General features: G+C 41.6%; 1 protein-coding gene across 1 annotated transcript; it reads right to left on the reverse strand.

Moving 5' to 3' along the window:
- Window positions 1-2,046: 2,046 nt before the first annotated feature.
- LOC311261938 (junction-mediating and -regulatory protein-like) lies at window positions 2,047-17,798 on the reverse strand. Its single transcript, XM_084360961.1, has 10 exons — window positions 16,369-17,798; window positions 12,359-12,532; window positions 6,005-6,155; window positions 5,127-5,296; window positions 4,860-5,025; window positions 4,277-4,446; window positions 3,927-4,010; window positions 3,747-3,842; window positions 3,110-3,656; window positions 2,047-2,435 (listed from the first exon to the last, which is right to left on the reverse strand). Exons 1-10 carry the CDS (start codon window positions 17,200-17,202, stop codon window positions 2,128-2,130), a joined length of 2,700 nt encoding a protein of 899 aa, XP_084217087.1. The 5' UTR covers window positions 17,203-17,798; the 3' UTR covers window positions 2,047-2,127.
- Window positions 17,799-18,202: the final 404 nt, after the last annotated feature.

The following is an 18,202-nucleotide window of genomic DNA, read 5'->3' on the forward strand; positions in this document are numbered from 1 at the left end:
GTCTGGGTTAGGTTTAAATTAAGAGTCAGGTTAGGGTTAGATGTCCGTCTCATGCTACATGAGGAGGGTACCATGGAAGAACATTGTGCTGACAGTGACAGAAGACATGTAAAAGTGCCTCAGGTTTGCTCTGCCAGCAAAATAATAAACTCTCTTGAGTTCTTCAGCTCGCACTGAGCTATTTTCAAGCTTATAATGTGACATATACTTCCATGCTGGTTCTTACTACATTAGTGTCTGCGTCATGATTAATCTGTGAATGGCTCTCAACACTAGAACAAGAGGAAAAGCACAAATCTTTGCATCAAAGCTATTCAAAACAGGACATGCCGAGGCTGTTCCAGATTCAGAGCTTAGTTTATGAATCCACATCTTTTGCTTCATTTTAACATGGATGGTGAATTCCTGTGCTGCTAAGCATCCCACTGGTCCCCTCATACTGTCCTCCCATCACACTTCTGTAGGTCCGATTTCACATGTGCTTTTAAACGTATTCATCTACTACAGATAAAATGTTTGACCAGTGAATAAAAGACGAACAAAAACATTTTACTGTACACATAAAGTGATTCAGAAACTGTACTAGGTACATTGGAGGTGCTGAAACCACTCACTGGCTTCCCCACTAAAATGTTTCTGCACATATTGGCTGAGTTTGGTTCATGAGTCCATGTGTGCATGAGCATGTTTTCACTCCCACCACTGTGAGTAACAGACCTCCTACTGTGTGCTCCTGCCCACTGAGTGCAGAGAAAGAAATTAGAAAAAGATGCAAGAGGAAGGGAGAGAAAGTGAATAAGATGGCATGAGAAACCGCATCAATCACGAGCGCCTGCTCCACAGCCCACCGTTACTCCCTACAGCGCTGAGAGAATCGAGCCTCCCACGAAACCATCCATCACACAAACAAGCGCGACTGGCTCTGCCGTGACTATCCCACATACGAAGTTCAGGAATCACCAACCAAGTCTGCCTACACTTTACAAAGAATGCTGACACACAGCCCGACCTCCACCTCGCTAAAGACACTCTGCAGCTCTGCTGATTACCCTTCACCTAATCCTCTCCTACTCAAGGTGACCAGTTTCTGCTCAGAGATGTTGTTGAGATGTGGCAACACATGATAAACCTTCTGTGACCCTCTATAGCTATCACTAGTCAGGCCATATGCTGCAGTCGAACAGATGGGTCGATATATATTCCCTCAGCCAGAGAGGGGGTGAGAGTTGGGGGTAGTGAAGGCCGGAAGAGGAAAAGAGTGGGGGAAGGGCACAAATCTGGTATTACAAACTAAAGGATTTACAATATTTGTACAGTGTTGACAAGCAATGGTCTGTCAGACACCACCACACCCACATGTGTTGGGACAAAACCAGCTGTGCAGCATAGTCTGGCTCAGTCATAGTAATACTGGTTGAATAAAAATAGAAGAAAGTGTCAACAGAGGTGATGTCTGATGGTGTAATGGTTTACAATCTGGACTGTAAATCCAGTTCATTTGTTTTAGATCTCCAACATGACTGCAAATAATCAACCATACACATTACATGTTTTTGTTACAGTTTCTCATTCCTAATGCTTTGGGGTGGGTGGAAAAAACAAGATCACACACCTCACAGCACTGATAGTTTTCTGTTTCAATGCAGCGTGTTGGTGTAAAATGCGCTAAGTGCTGTTTCTTGATGGTAATGTAGCCACAAATGGCCAGTGCAGAGCTTTACAGTAGACATGAAAACATTTTAAAAACAAACATGGCATCATTACGATCTGATTACAGTACAGGAATAAAACCACAGTTACATAAAGCAGAAATAAAAACACAAATAATGTCCTTCTCGATGGTGAATGTAGTGTAATAAAAACAAATGAACAGGTTGACCATAGACCTTTGGAGCATTTGGTGAGTTGGTGATATTCAGTATGATTCAGGCCTTGGCATTGTCACTAGTTACATATGTGACTGGGCTGTGAGTGTTTGAGTGTGAAAAAATGTATGACTGTATGTATGTGTTTGTGTTTGTGCATGTGTGTGTGTGTGTCTGTGTGTGCTGTACAGTACAATGTGTGCAGTGCCAGAGTGTGCAGGCATCTGTGTCTATATTATATGTTGCGTTTCAGCCTTCAACCCTAGCTGTCCCAGTCAGGGCCAGCCAGCCCATCGTCATCGGAGTCAGACTCTGGTGAGGCCTCCTTGATGCGGCGCAGTGCCTCATGGATGCTCCTGGTCAGGGGGTCAGTAGAGGCTGGGAGCTCTCCGTGGTCCTTTCTCTCTTTCCTCGGGACACGCCTAAGTTTGACACCCTTGCGAATCTGAACCAGGATGCTATTGGGGTCATCGTCACCCTTGGTAGGAGGCAGGGACCGCTGGTCAACCTTCCTCAGGTGGAAGCTGCCTCTCTTCAGGGAGGCCAAAACTTCATCCATGGGTGAGCTCACTGCACACAGGAAGAGAAGAGAAAGGCAGACTGTGATTGGCTATTGTAACTGGGTTATCTAAAGCCCATGGCACACCAATCAAAGACAAATTCTAATGTCTAATTGTCTTAAGATGTGTTTTTAAAACTAACTGGAATTGCACACTGACACACAAATCAGTTCAATCACCTCAAAGGTCAAATATTTGACTTCAAAATTACCTCAAAATAGAGAGTGAAGCAGATACCTACTTTACATTAGAGACATTCCTTCTACTATTTTGCTTAAGAATGGCAAGACATTTTTAAATGAGCAAAAAATATCAGAAGAAAATCTGGAGCAGGCAGTAGTTATTTAGGAGACAACATAAGGGAGCTTTATATTTTTGTTGTGAGCTGGAAAATGAGGACAGATTTGATTTTGTGATGTTCTCTCCAGGCACGACACAGCTGTACTATATGCTTTTTAAAAAATTAGTTTACCACTTATAGTAGGTATGTGCGTGTTATAATGCAATGGATACACATATTATATGCTTATTGTTAGGGCAACTGTCATGCAAAACTGAACAAACAATGGATTGAAAATGTAGAATCTAGCACACCAAACAAAAATCTGTTTGTGTTAGTTGGAGAAAGTTTGGTTAGTGCGCCATGGCCTTAACCATCACTATGGTACCAAATGGTTCCAGTACCTCGTCTGCTGTGGGAGTCAAACTCTGGAGTCTTCCTCAGCTTTTTCCGGGCGCTCACCAACTGGCTGCTGTCAAAGAAGCGAGGGATAAATGGGCCGAGTGGGGAGAGGGAGAGCTCCTCTCCTGCACTCTTCACCTCAACCTTGTGCCCATGCCGACCCGGGCTCTCAGAAGGTGACAACTCCTCCTTTGTTGGCAGAGGAGGTGGAGGGGGAGGTGGAGGAGGAGGGGAGATGGGGGATGCCAGCAGTGAGGACAGGGAGCAGGGAGAGCAGGAGGAGTCAGCAGAACTAGGCACAGGCAGCGGAGGAAGGGATGCTGTCAGTGCTGTGACGGGCTGAGTGGTGAGCGTGGAGCTGGGGCTTGGGTCCGTCTGCACACTGGTACTGAGACACAGCGGCTGGCTCTGTGTCTGGACACAGAATGAGTCCACACGCTCCTCCCTCTCACTCACGCTACTCATTTCCATGCTTCTTCCACGGTCTCTTCTTCTGGTGTGGGACACACGTAGCCGAGTGGACTTCAGAATCACCTGACCTGGGTACCGCTAGAGAAATACACAGAGAGAGACAGAAGTCAATCAGTAAGAAAAAAAAGAAAAATGTTGAGATATTTAGATTAATAGGCAGGCACATACCTGCTTGAAAGTACGTAGTCTGTCCAGAGTTCTCTGTCTCTCCTGACTAACTCTGCTGTTCTTCCTCTCCTCATCTTCTTCTTCTACATTTTTCAGCTGAAGAAAGTCAGAAGTTTAGAGAACAGTTACTGACAACAATTAACAGGTATATAGTCACATCATTATAAAAAAAACATCTACCTGTAAGACCTGGTGGGATATAGAGTCCTTGTTGATGGTTTGACGTTTCTGCTGTTTCTGAGTGTGGTTGGACACACATATCTCCTGCAGGAAGGTGAGAGAAATAAAACACAACAATAAGACAAACGTGGCAACAAAGTTTCTTGTTGACATATGTTTCTGGTAAAGCAAAGTAGCTAAGCAGGACACAGTTTTAAGTGTCATTTCTGCTTGGATGTGAAGCCTGATCAGCTAAAGTGCAAAATACACTCTCCATTCTACACATTTATTAACTTGAACTAACAGTATCCAGAAGCCAGGACACACTATAGGAATCAAAACAAGTGTGAATGTGAGTAAAGTCTACACACCCTCTTGTTCTTCAGGTAGGTGCGCTTGGCAGTGATGCGCCCCCTTCTTGCCTCCAGCTGTCGAGCGCTGACCTGAAGTCTGCGCAACTGTTCCCTCTCTGTATTATCATCATCTGTTATATCATCTGCACTTTCAAAGGTGTCGTAGTACACCACTTCATCCTGACGCTCTGAAAACACACAGTCATAGCACATTGTTATCCAGGAAAAGACTACTCCCATCAGGATAGAAATGTTTCATCGTGGATAAAGATGATCAGTCAGAACAACTTTGTGTTGTTGTTTGCAGTGATCCTTCCCTCTAAAGAGACAAGTGGACCCAAACCATGCTAGCAAAATGCCCCTCACAGCATAACAGAGCCACTGTTTGTAATGTTTCTCCACTCGTTTGTTCAGGTTCTTTCCTTTAATTGGCCGATAACATGTATATGGACTTGTGTGGAAACACAGGTTCAGATCTTTCGTGTGTGACAGACACTACACATCAGAAACGTAGTGAGAATTATTCTGAAATCGAGCATCATGTCAGTACTCTGTAAGCAGGAATCAGTCCAAAAGTAGCAAGTACATTTGCCCAAAATACCTGTGATCTGTCTGCGAACGCTCTCTAGTTGAGCAGTGAGGAGCAGCTCTTCACACTGTAGTATCTCAGCCTGGATATCATACAGTTGGAGCTGGAGCTCGTAGTACTGTGTCTCCATGTGGTCTAATAGGGCCATGGCATTCTCACTGCTACACAGACCCTGCATCTGAGGAGACAGGACAAAAAACTAAGTCACAAAACAACTGTGTCTGTGTGTTTATGTCTGTGCATATGTGTTTTGCATGGTGTCTAGTGTTACTACCACACCTCCTCTCGAAGTGTGTGTTTCCTCTGGTCCAGACAGATCTCCCTTGCTCTCTGGAGTTGCAGAGTCTCCTTTGCGACAGAGTAGCGGAGTCTCTCCATGCGCTCCACCGCTGCTGTCCATGAAGATTTACCAAACTTACGCTGGTCCACCTTCATACGCTCATACACCCCTACACACAGACACAAGCAAACATAAGACAATGTACTGTTGGCAGTTAAACTTCCACACAGTTCAAAACAATGTGCACTCACGTGATAGTGAGTCACCGACACGATCAAATAACTTGCTCCTCAGGTACCGTGAGTGGGCATGTCACCCACAACTTCTTTTCTTTTAATGTGATGACTTCAGTCTCCCAGGGGTAAAGCTTTATTACAATAATGTAGAGGGAGCCATCTATTGGCCACATTTGGACATTGCAACTTCTTTCATTCTAGTATCCATTTGAAGCTTCAAATTGAACCTTATTACATTTTTGATATAATTATTGTCAGATCATAAATGGACCAATCAGTAGAGGGAGAAAACTGGTATGAGCAGGGGCACAGTGTGGAGTAACCCTGCACAGAGACAATCTGCTGGCAGAGCTGTTTGATCAATAGGTTGTCCTTGTTTCCTCCTGTCCCTGTCAAAGCATGGCTGTCTGCACTGCTTCATTAATACCAAATCACATTAGCCCTGACGATCAAAACCACACACAGGTCAATAGCAGGCCAGTGCTTCCACTAAGTGTGTGTGTGTGTGTGTGTGTGTGTGTGTGTGTGTGTGTGTGTGTGTGTGTGTGTGTGTTTGAGTTTGGTATGTGCGATTATTCAAAGTCATTCCTCTGCTGCTTTATTGACTTGACACTGGCAGTGACAGTGATGGCGTACTGTACCTTTCTGGGCTCTGGCAGTGATCTCAAAGTATTTTACAGTAAACTCCTGGATGTTGAGGACCGCCTCCTGAGCTTTTTTCTGCCAGTCGAAGTCCTCCTTTTTAAGAGCATCAATGCGCCTTGGGCCTAAGTAGTCATTCTCCATAGAAATCTGTTGAGAGAGGATGAACACATTTTTGTCAGCAAGGTTAAGAACAACAACAGGCTGTATGAAAAAGATTCATCCTGTAAATGATACAGGTCATTGAAACAGTCAAACGTTTTATCAAAACTTTTAACAATCTGTACCTTGTTGGATACAGTATATAGCATGCTGGTATTTAAAAACTGATCTGGAGATCATGGGATACAAATGGTTTCAACTGCTGAATACCCAAAGGTATAAAGGTAGCACAGACACAAATCTTCAGTACAGACAGAGTTGACAAATGTCACCAATTTATTCTGGCCATGTCAACGAACATGCTAGCGCTCGTCATGCAACTAGGCAGAACTCATGCCTTCATTCAAGCCTGATACTCTGATGAAACATTAGCGTGTTGGTTGACTTGTTCACAATAAATTAGTGAATGTAAGATTTGTCAACTTGGTACTGAGGATTTGTGTGTGCTATCTTTATACCTTTGGGTATTCAGCAGTTGGAACATATGAGTTTGGTTTAGCACCACAAAATATAACACCTGGAAGGCGCATACTCTCAAAGATTAAATAATACAATTGATTTCATATGAAATAAAACATTTTAAAAAGAGATAAAGCATGGCAGTTCCTGTGTACACAGTACAAACAAGGCAGCCTTGGGAACACTGGGCAGTTAGTGGCACACTGTGTACCCACTCTGTAAGATGACACTGCTTCTTTCTTACTTGAGGTTCAGAGGTTAGTTGAAACTCCAAAAGTCACACATTACTGCCACTCAGTGGCAACAGTGAATAACCTTCTCAAAAACGGGGACAAACCATGAGGATAGAAATGTTTTCCCTAATCACACACAGAAGTTCTGGTAGTGTCCATGACAGTACTTTGAATATATTCTACACATGATGGAGAGACAGATTGTCTGACCTACATGGCTGCAGGCTATGAGGAACAGGATGGGTTAGAAATGCATACTCTATCTCAATGGTTTCACCAAAGAAGCAGGCCTGGAGAGGGAGCTAGACTCCAATGAAAGCACTGGCGATATGCAGTATTTTACCCCTACAGCATTCCATGTGCACATTCAAACACAGGAACACATTTATGCGGACAGATCTTTTTTTAAACTAACCCCATTTTCAGCCAGCTTGCAAAAGCAAAATCAGCATTTAAATATTGCAAAAGGAATGAATACAGTGAGGAATCTGAAACTGTAAAATGTTTCCTGACATTTTTATTCCAAACAGGAAGAATGATGAAGTAACAATTTCAGTTGTATTCAATTAAACCTGTGATATTTCAGCAGTACACACCTACTTTATCATTTTATTAGTGCATCACAGGACCATTTGAAGATAGTTAAAGACCATACAGGTAATATGGCATTCCTATGTCTCTGTTAACCAAATGCAGACAAAGCCTAACTGATCAACACAGAGCAACAAAGTAAAATTAAATACCAGATTTATAAGAGGGAAACAAAAAGTGCACAGGCAGCACAAGGAAGGACTGTGAGCAGCAAAGCTTACAGAGCTACATCCCTGTCTGACCCCAAGTAACCCCGCTGCACCTCAGCTCACACTGCACTATTCAGCAGTGCACCCATATCATTTACCACTGCAATTTCCTGGTTTCAGGCTGCCAGTGATCCTTCCTTAGATTTCCTTTCTGAATTCCTCTGCATAGTGTAATTTTAGACCTGTTGTCTTGACATCTGATTTGTTTTACTGTAAATCTTTTACATGAAAACCTACCATCCAACAAGTTACTTTAAACTACAGATCTCAACTACTTTGATCTACTGCAAGGCCTTGTTTTGTCTTCGTGAATACACAAAATTAGGGGCTACATGATGATTAAAGGACACATTGAGACTTCAACAACCAGAAAATTAGGCTGATGCCACTCACTGTCAACAAGCTACATCATTTGTAAGAGTGGGTTTATGATTGTTGTCAATATGTTCAATATTTATCATCTTGAACATGCAACAGTTTATCAACAATCCACAGTGTATTCTGACTTGCATCACTGACAGAAGAGTATCCTCTTTCTTCTCTCTTTGTTTTCAATGATCATCTTAATTTATCAGTTGAAAATCACTACATGTTTTTCTCCAGCGCACACATTACAGTAACTCTTTTTCCTGTAACATTTACTCTTTCCCCATGTCACGATATACTCTTTCACTTAAGCTATTCATTAGATTTGTGGATTTCTTTAAAGAGGTATTTGATAAAACACAACAAGAAAAGAAAACACACATTACACAGCATAAACATGTTTCGTGTTTCACTGAACATTTTCAAGAAGTAACCTGTCACACTAAAAAAACAAAAAACATTTTAGTCAAAACATTTTACTATATCTTAGGTTATAATCAAACAAGTATAAGTATCTATGTAGTAAACATATTTGGAGACTCAACCTTAGCTACTTCTCGATGTACTGTACACCGACATTCTTCAAATTAAGGTTGCACACAAATTGTTGGCAAAATCTCATAGAAAACTTGCTTTTGAAAGTAAGTATTCTCAGACTATACGTAAGACAAAGATGCATGCTGTATAGATATAGCATGGCAATCGCAAATGTCTTCAAACTTGTTATTCTTGTCTGTATATTGAGAAGGACAAACTGCCTGAATGTAAAAAACTTTACACAGTAGCTGCTAATGCGCATGCTTTACAGCAGAATCAGTCTCAGTTCTTCTGTTTAATCACATTACAATGTGAGAATGCATCAAAAGGTTAAAGGCAGATAGCATAATTGGTAATTTGTTTCAAAGTATTCAATCACGCTGGATCAATTAAAAGATATAAATAATGACAAATGATCCAGACTTTGAAACATAAGTGGAATGTGACCGTGACAGGACAAAGATTAATAGACCACAACAGAGGAATTTTAGTTGGAGAAGAGCTGTAGAAAACAATGTTGTTTCTGAGCTACAGACGCTGTAGGCTATAAATAGACCCGGAAATGTGAGTTCAACGGGCCCTCCCCCCACCTGCAGCCCACAGGAGGTTCCATGGTGTAATGGTTAGCACTCTGGACTCTGAATCCAGCGATCCGAGTTCAAATCTCGGTGGGACCTGCAACTTTTTCAAGTACCTAATCCTCCTTTCAGGGAAAACCTTTGTGAGCGACTTAATGTACTGCAGTGAAAATAGAGACGAAGAATGCAACAATAGAGAAACACACTACATGAAAGTTGACCCTGGCAAAAACAACTGCGCTGTGATGAAGTTATCTGGGGTAAAAGCAAACACAAGACACTGTGACCTTTGACCTATAACTGACGTAGTGGTAAAACTCTGGAAAAGTTTCCTGGTTTGTAAGAGGAAAGAGTGTTACATGACATTATGCAGGTTTTTTAGTCTATGATCTAAGTACTATTGACTCCACAGTCAGTAGTGTAATGCAATGTGGAAAGTAAAGGACATACTAGAGCGTCCTTTCAGTAAATTAGCTAAGAAATAGGCACTTGAGGCTCTATATCTTATCGCTAATCTTAATTATCTCTTAATTAGCTCAGCATTACAACATTTTTTTTACAATCATGTAAGCCAAATTCAGGGGAATTTTAGCATCCATTAGGCGTCCGATTTTCTCCACATCAAACTGTTTTTGTCATTTTGATTATGGTACCCGATGTCATTTGATTGGCAACTTTCCTCATGTAGTCTGAACGATAATAATGTATCGGAATATTTAAAGAAGGATCCTCTTTTAATTTAAGAGCACTTTTGACTGCAAAAATCCACCAGATAACACCTGAATCATTTGGTGGATTTTAGCTATTGTATTGTACTTCCACATTTTGTACGCCCGCATCAACAGACACAAACAATACAATATATAAAGAGAGAGAGACGCCCCTCGCGATCTGTCTTTTAGATTGAGTGAAGGGTGTCTCACCAAACTCCAATTAAACTGTCAAAACTAGCAGTGCTGATAAAGTATAAACCATAATTTTACACTGCCTTTATCTCGCCTACAATGGTTTCAGGCATGTATTTTTATGTACTATTTAGCTTTAATATTACATTGTTTACGATATTACCGTAGCATCACCCAACTTGCTTTATGGAAGTGTTTATTTGTCCAGTGCTGCCCAGTAGATTCTGGTCACTTTAGGTTTCCTACCGTCAAAATAGTATAAGACTGTAATTACACTGTATGGTACTTCTTTACAAGAAATTTAATGTAGCACAATCTTAAAATACTTTTCATTACTTATAGTTTCTTTAACTATGGCTTACATCTTTCCATTTCTGCTGCATGCCTTCTGGTCCCTGTGTGTCAGCCTCAACCTCTACCTGCAGTAAACCTATAGGGTCACACATAACATGACTTATTCATGTGTCTGTGAGACTGCAGGAAATTGGAGATTCATGTGGCTCCATTCCAGCTCACAGTATGTCACTCAACCCTGACTGCCACATCCCACAAACATTTCAGATAATGTGGAAAAGGACAAAACTGACAGGAAGCTGTCTCCATCCAAGGTTGGGAAAAGCTGTGTGTGTGTATGTATATTTGTGTCTGTTTGCTTCTTTATTGACGGATGTTATTTAGTAATGTGATACTGAAGTCTTTTGTTACTCATGTGCTGCTGTGTGTGACTCAGTGAGCTAAATATAAATGTGCCATCAGCACTGCAATAATTGAACAAAGCCTTTCCACCATTAATGCACTCACCAGTCTCCATCTTCTTTTTGCAATTAGATACATCTCACCATCCTCCCATTGCTTTACTAAGCATGGGGCATCTTACCAGAATATAAAAGTGCAATTCATTTTGCAATATAAATCACAGTCAAACAAGCACACACACACACACACACTGAGGCACAAGCACAAAGCAGATCCTATTTTAAGAGATGTGAGAATTTCCTGTGACCATCCACTGTGTTCTATGACTCCTCCATGTCGAAGAAATACAGAGATACGTCACTGAATCTCGGCCCATGTGCATAGTAGTCAGCTTCCCATGCATGCTAGTTTAGCACACCATCCATATAACTCCCAGGAGTCAGAAGATGGCTCACATGGTCTGCAATAAGAGGGCCAAATGACAACAAACAACACAAAAGACAAAAACTCTTTGTCTTTTTTTGTCCTTTTCTCCAGGCTGGATGTCACCACTACTATACACCAATTTTCCACTCCTGAAAGCAGCTGGCCACTTGCAAATTTTTTGCTGCCTGTGAGAAAAAGAAAACTTGCACAGTCCTCAGTTTCCATAATCTAATCTACAAGAGAAGTCTGTCTCATATAACATAATTTGCTATGATTTAAGGGTTTTTGGATACACAGAGTTTGTTGCTAGTGAGTGACATGCAGGCTCTGAACACACAAGCGAGTGTGTCTCTGAGCTGTCAGTGCGTTTTGGTCAGTGGAGGAGAAATACACCAGCTTTACCCATCAGGAAGTCGGTGCCACTGCAACCAGTTTGTGGTAAAACATAAGCCTTGTCTCCCATGTCTGTCTCAGGAGGAGGTATAATCTGTTGGATGTACAGTGCTAGCAGCAGCTAAAGCGGCCCACAGAGCCAACAGTTGGGACTGTCTGACTGCTCATTTCCGGTGGCCAGTCGAGCTATGTTGCCGTGTGTTTGCGTCCTTCAACACTGTCTCTACTTTTGTGTGTCAAAAATGCTGACCAACAGGGAAGAGCAGACATGCGAGAACGGAAACGTCATCTTCATATAGTGCTTCCTGGTAGTGCAGTTTATTTAAAGCTATTGTAAACCTCCCAGAGAACCTGAAATGGAGCAGGCAGGGAAGAGTCCTGACAGCTTGTGAAAAGTGCAAGAAAAAGTCACGGTAGGCTCAAGAGTAAAATGTGAAAGTGTCCATAATGCATACTACACCCATGTAGTGGATGTGCATTTAACTGGAGCGTTCACACCCACACCAATAATGAATTAAGTTGTGGTCTTTTTGCTGTTGCAGTGCTTTTAGAGAAGTATATTCATTGCTATTTGAAATATCCTTAATCATTTTGTATGGCTTGATGGAGCTATTTTATTTCTTCTTTATAATTATTTTCATTTCGTAATTTGTATTGCAGAAAAAGAAAAATATCTCTCTGTCAGTTTTTCCGTTATCTGCAGCCTTACTCACTATCACTTGAGGAACTGACTCCTGATGCTCGTGCACAGATGTATATACACTTAAACTGAAAACTTTAACTGGCCGAAATTGTTACCTTGATCTGCTGTCTGCGTAGCATTGCTAGTTCCCTCATGTCTCTGAAAGGCTGCAGCAGGTACTGGTACAGCTGTGTCGAGGCCTCCAGCAGGCCTCCGTAGGCTTGATCTTCCTCCTCATACAGCTCCAACAGCTCTACCATACTGTCCATGGCCTTGTGCTTCTCCAGCAGCTGCATGACATTTAGATACAAGAAGTTCATTTTATCATTGTCAACATACAAACAACTTTTAGAATAAAATAACATATAATGTAATCTGTAAAACAGTTTGATAAAAGTGTCAAAAGGGCAATTAGCCCACCACAAGTATACAAGAGTCAAATTAAATACATCATATATCACATGATTAAATACATCTTTTAGTGTCACTCGGCAGTGAATGGAAACTTGCCCCTCATTGTGTGACTAAGAGGATGCTTTGTGTCACTGTACAAAATAGGAGTATATCTGAGTGCAGTCTCAGTGCACAGAGCGTGGCTGAGTGAGCAGAGTCCTTTCTGCTGCTGGGAATTAGATCAATACACACACATTTTTGCTGGACTGAACAATCCTGTAGGCTAACAGCAAGCACTGAAATAGCCATTAACTCGGCCCTCAAATGGAGTGGGGGGGGATCAATAGGCCAGTCTGTGTGTCTATGTGTGTGCGTGTGTGTGTGTGAGTGTGTAAGATCCTACGACACAAAAAACTTTGACTGTGTTTGAATGAACGACGGTGCATTTTCAACAATAAAGAGCTAAATAAGATCAGTAGCCCTTCCTACATCTTCAGGACAAATGCACATATGTGTAGACTGAACTGAAAGTCCCACAGAGTAAGAGACATTTATTGAAACAATTGAAGCAAATTAGCTCGGGCTGGTTGGCAAACATTCTGTGTGATTCTGTGTCCGAGGGCTCTGCTGTTTGATTTGCTCAGGAAGGGCAGTAAGGCTAAGCTTCCTGTGTCTGGTTTTCTGTCTTCTTTAATCTGAGTGTGTGTGCATGTCCCTGAACTGTGAAAATGGAAGTGGGTGTGGGACTGACTTGGTGGAATGAGACGTGGGTGATTCGTCTGCTAAAAGCAGAGCAGAGGGGGAGTGCATCGGCCATTATATAAACAATCCGCATGAATGGATGTAGTCTCTTGACTCTTTCTTACTAAAGAAAGTAAAGACAGTGAACATACAAGCACATATAAAATGTATTACACTGTGACCTGTTTCTGCTAGTCATGAGCAGTGTAAGCTTCATAAAAGGTGTTTGTTTTTTTTGCTTTACCTCTATTTTTTTTATAATTGAGATAAATTAATATCAAGAAAAAAATGGATGCAAACCTATCACTAAAACTGCAATGTTTTTTTTTATTTAACGGTTTAAAGTTTTTTTTTAAGTTCATGAAGCATTTCAGGTCATTCAGGATGTCAGAATAACCTGATGGTTTGCTGCACCTAGAAAGAAGCCACTATCTGTTTGGAAAAGGGCTGGCACTTTAAAAAAATACTTGGCAGGTGATCGGACGAACCATTTGTCTATAACCATCTATTGTGGGCTAACCATTCAGATCAGACATTAGGAAAGCGCTACCAGTGGAGCCAGCTGGTAAATCAAACTGTTCTCTGAAGCCAGTCGATGGAAGAGCCAAAAACTTTGTTTCCATCAAGAAAAGCCTTCAGTGCCGTTCTTTGCTCTTCTTTCAATAAAATATACTCTCCAGTTTGTTATAACTGAGGCTATAGCAGCATCTACGCTAACCTCAATCAAGCTGCCATTTTTGTTTTCAAAGAAATAATTGCTTCTTTCGCTGGTAGTCAAATATAAACCACACCCATTGCTGCTAGTAGTTGCTCAGGGGACGCTGATTAGTTCAACCACTTTGTGTTTGGCCACAAGCACATAGCTTGAAGCCTGGCAAGATGGATTTGTGAGTTCACATGATCAAATGAGCTCCTAAATCCAGCTGCCTCACAGGGTTAATGTCAGTGAATGTGTGTATATAAGAGGATTGGTTAAACTAAAATAGAATTTTCTTGGTCAATACTAAACATTTTTTAACAGATGTGTATTCCATAAACATAGGTAACACTCAAAGTTGATGTACACGCCAGTATAATGATCCAGAGTAATGCTGTGATGCTTAAAATGGAAACACCTTCCATTAAAGCACTCTCTCACCTGGTGTCTCAGAGGACTTCTTGCACTGTCTGGCTCTATAAGTCAAGGCTGCATAACTAACGCTATTGATTAGTGGGACAATGTGAGAGTATCAGTGTAATGTCTGTTTATATAAAGATCAGTTATTCAATTACTAGATGCTGCTGGTGTAAGAGGAGCAGGCCTGGAGTGTGTGTGGTGTCTGGATTATGTCTCCACTGTGTCAAGTCAAAGATACAAAACAGAACATTTTAAACATCGGTTCTAGTGTTTGTCTGTATCATATATATGCAGGAATGTTTCACAGATATGTCTATTACTGTTAAAGCTTCAAGACATCTTTTACAACTATTTATTTGATGCATTTAAATTCATATTCACTACCACACATCAGTCACATTTGTTGAGCACCACTAGCAATTCTATATTGTATGTTATTTGACACAAAAACAAGTTTTATTTTGCCATGTTTTGTTTTGGCCATCAAGACTAAAGCTTTTTCACCTCCCCCTACCGCACACTAAAACTACAAGATATGTATCCTTGAATATTAAAATGTTGAATAAATATGCAGTTTTCAGTTATACATCTTATAGTAATAACTAACCTATCAGTATTTATGAAAGTTTTTTCCAGATATAGATTTATCAAAAAAATATTGTCTGTTTCTGCATTTTCTGTGCACATGTTCTCACAACTAAAGCATAATCATAACATAAAAGAGACAGAAAAAATCTGATATGTAACATCAAGTGATTAAAAACCTTAAAATTTGAAATATAGTGTGTTATTTGAGTCTATATACATAAATAACCAGAAGGCCCACTAAAAATGGTGATACTAAATGCAGGAAAGTGGCTGTTTGCCACTCTTAAACAAAGGCGGGGCGGTTAACATTCATTCATTTTCTGACTGTTTTCATCCTGAAGTCTTTTCTCTTGTAAAACTGAAAAATATTGTTGAAAAACACACTTCTGACAAATCATAAATGTGTCTACTTACAGATCTATGGTAGAAGATGACTGTGCAGTGCAGATTACATTAACAGGTTAATTCTAACAGGAAAGAAGTGCTTGAAGTGCGTGCGTGTGTGTGTGTGTGTGTGTGTGTGTGTGTGTGTGTGTGTGTGTGTGTGCACTTGACTCTCTCAGCTGTGTAAGCAGCAGACAGCAGCCATGCTGAGGATACAATATTCAAGAGGACTTACTGTTCTTACAGTTACAACATAATCTTACAAATTCTTACCTAATACATGTATAATACATAAGGCACTAGGTTAGCTTTAATTGTTCGGTTTACTTCATAAAAGTCCACATTGATCCTACCTTAGATGACTCATGTATACCAGTACAAATAGGTTAATGTACACAAAGACCTATTAAACCTCCATGCAGTGTCTGGACTGGAGAGACACTCATTTGTTTATTGATTATGTGATATCCATCTCCTGTATGGTACACATAACTACACTTAGTTTACAAGAGATTTTGAGTAAAGAAAAAGAAAACTTACCTTTTTACTATAACATAACTTCCAAAAACGAAAATATACATTCACAATAATGCTTAAAATACGCTTACTCATTTTTGCTGACCTTTTCTGTAAAGGCCTCCTGCATTGCTTTGTACTTTTGGATATCATTTAGAAGGTCTGTCCATTAATTGCCTGTCTACCTCAGTTTATAATGACTAGTGCATCACACTTCCTCATTACCATTTTGGTATTGCGTACCTTCAAGCAGTACAATTAGTCAGTGCAGCAGGATGAATGGGGTCTGGCAACTGAATGAATGGGAGTTACAGAGAAAGACTGCACAGATTATGTTAATAAGAAGATGGTATGGAGATCCTGTGGGAGGATCACAAAAACTCTCACCTCTTGCAGATGTTTTGTTGCACGGTTGAGCGCCTCTTCGTACCCTGACTGCCTCAGCTCGCTCAGACTCTCGTAGTACTCATCTGGGTCGTCGTTTTCCGTGAACAGAACCTGCGAAAGTATCTTCCATCCGCACGTATCGAGCGCATGGCCTAGGTACACTTGTAAACTGTAGCAAAGCTCATCCATTTCGGTCTCAGGTACTCCCGCCGGGCCGAACAGCACCGTCCACATCCCGGCTGGTTCCTCCGGAAACACCGGGAGACAGGGCTCCAGGTCCGAGTTCACCGAGCACAGCTGCTGGTGGATGGCCTGAAGGTCCTGGAAGGAGAAGAGTCCGGCCCAGCTGCAGTCCTCCCTGCTCAGACTATCCAGTTCATCCAGGTCCAAGCTGTCCAGTGATGGGGACAGTTGGTCCTCTCTTAGTGATTTTAACACCTCAATATCAGGACTAACGGGGGAGGCTGCAGCTTTAATCACAGTTTGAATTTTGACAGGACTTGGTTTTGTTGCTGTCACGAACTTGGTTTTAGGGCTGCAGCCTTTATCCACAGCCTCCCTGGCTCCTTTGCTCGGGCTCCTAGATACTTTATCCCTGACGGGACTTTCGGGCCATTTTGTTTTGTCCCCATCCAGGCTGGTCGCCTCCACCGGAGGGTCTCTACCGAAGCTTCTCCTCTGCACCGTCCTGTTGTGACACGTAATGGCAAATTTACCTTCCACTTCATTCCAGGCGACGATAAAAACAAATTTGTGCTTTTCCTTCTCTTCAAACGCATTCGGTCGGACGGCTACCCACCCCGACTCCAAATTATCCTCCATTGTGAAGGACATCTCTGCAAAGTGATGAAACAAAAATAATAACGCTGCTCGCGCCAACAAAGCCTACGTTGGCACTGTTTGGGAGTCGGTTGCAGCGTCGTAAGACGGTGTGAATGTGCGGTTAAAGCAGCCTTTACCAAACACTGTTTTGATATTTCGCCTGAAGGGCTATCCTCGTTCGCTCAAGCGGATGAATTTGGAGCAGCGCGGTGTCATTTCCCATCTCTGGCCCACCTGCCTTCAACTCGGATGTCTGCCTGCCTATCCCAACCTCTCGCAACAGTTAGCTTTGACATTGGCTTTCCGACCATACAAGACTCGACTCTGACTCACAACATGCGACAGTTTGTTTACCAGGTCTAGCGGTCGATCCCCTTATCAGCTGTGCTCCGTTATTCTCGATCTCTCGGCTCCGGAGCTCCCTTCTCATCATGAAGCATCCGAAAACAGCAGCTTACATCACTGAAATACAGCAGACTGAGCCCACGACAAGTGTGACGAGCGGTTTTGTCCACCTGCACTGTCTTCACAAAGGTTAGCATCATCTCCAAACTCACAACATTGCCATGTTTTCTTCATCGTTTGCCCAACAAGACCACATACGCAAAATAATAGTGCTATATTCACGTACTGTCAGAAATATCGTAATTCCCAAAAGAAAGTCATGACGCAAAGTAAGCCATCACAGTGTGAGCTTAATGTTTTTTAAAAATACTAGCTTTTAACATTTTGTTGCCACTGCCACAATACGTTTAGTAAGCCGTCGTATTATTTTTTTAAAATAGGAAGTTGGAATTACTTTTACTTTTATTAGTGTTGTGAGATACTGCAAAGAGCAAATCGAGGTTGTAGGTAGGAACACACGAGTCCGAGGAGCATTTAAAGGCAACATCAGAATCTCAATTTGAGCACGTAAGGACGTGCTGACGTTGTTGGCTGAGCAGTGTGGGATGGTCTGCAGAGTAGCTGCTGCACCGAGAGCAACATGCGTGTAAAAACAGGTTTAAAACAA

The sequence above is a fragment of the Pagrus pagrus genome, assembly GCF_965226575.1.
Source record: "Pagrus pagrus genome assembly, chromosome: 8".
Classification (NCBI taxonomy): domain Eukaryota; kingdom Metazoa; phylum Chordata; class Actinopteri; order Spariformes; family Sparidae; genus Pagrus; species Pagrus pagrus.

What these genes read in the sequence shown, in the direction of transcription:
- LOC311261938 (XM_084360961.1), bottom strand. Translation starts at nt 17,202, where the DNA reads ATGTCCTTCACAATGGAGGATAATTTGGAGTCGGGGTGGGTAGCCGTC. An exon ending in CGTTCGCAGACAGATCACAG is followed by an intron (nt 4,447 to 4,859) that starts GTATTTTGGGCA and finishes GTGTGTTTTCAG; the next exon opens with AGCGTCAGGATGAAGTGGTG. An exon ending in CCTACCTGAAGAACAAGAGG is followed by an intron (nt 4,011 to 4,276) that starts GTGTGTAGACTT and finishes ACCTTCCTGCAG; the next exon opens with GAGATATGTGTGTCCAACCA.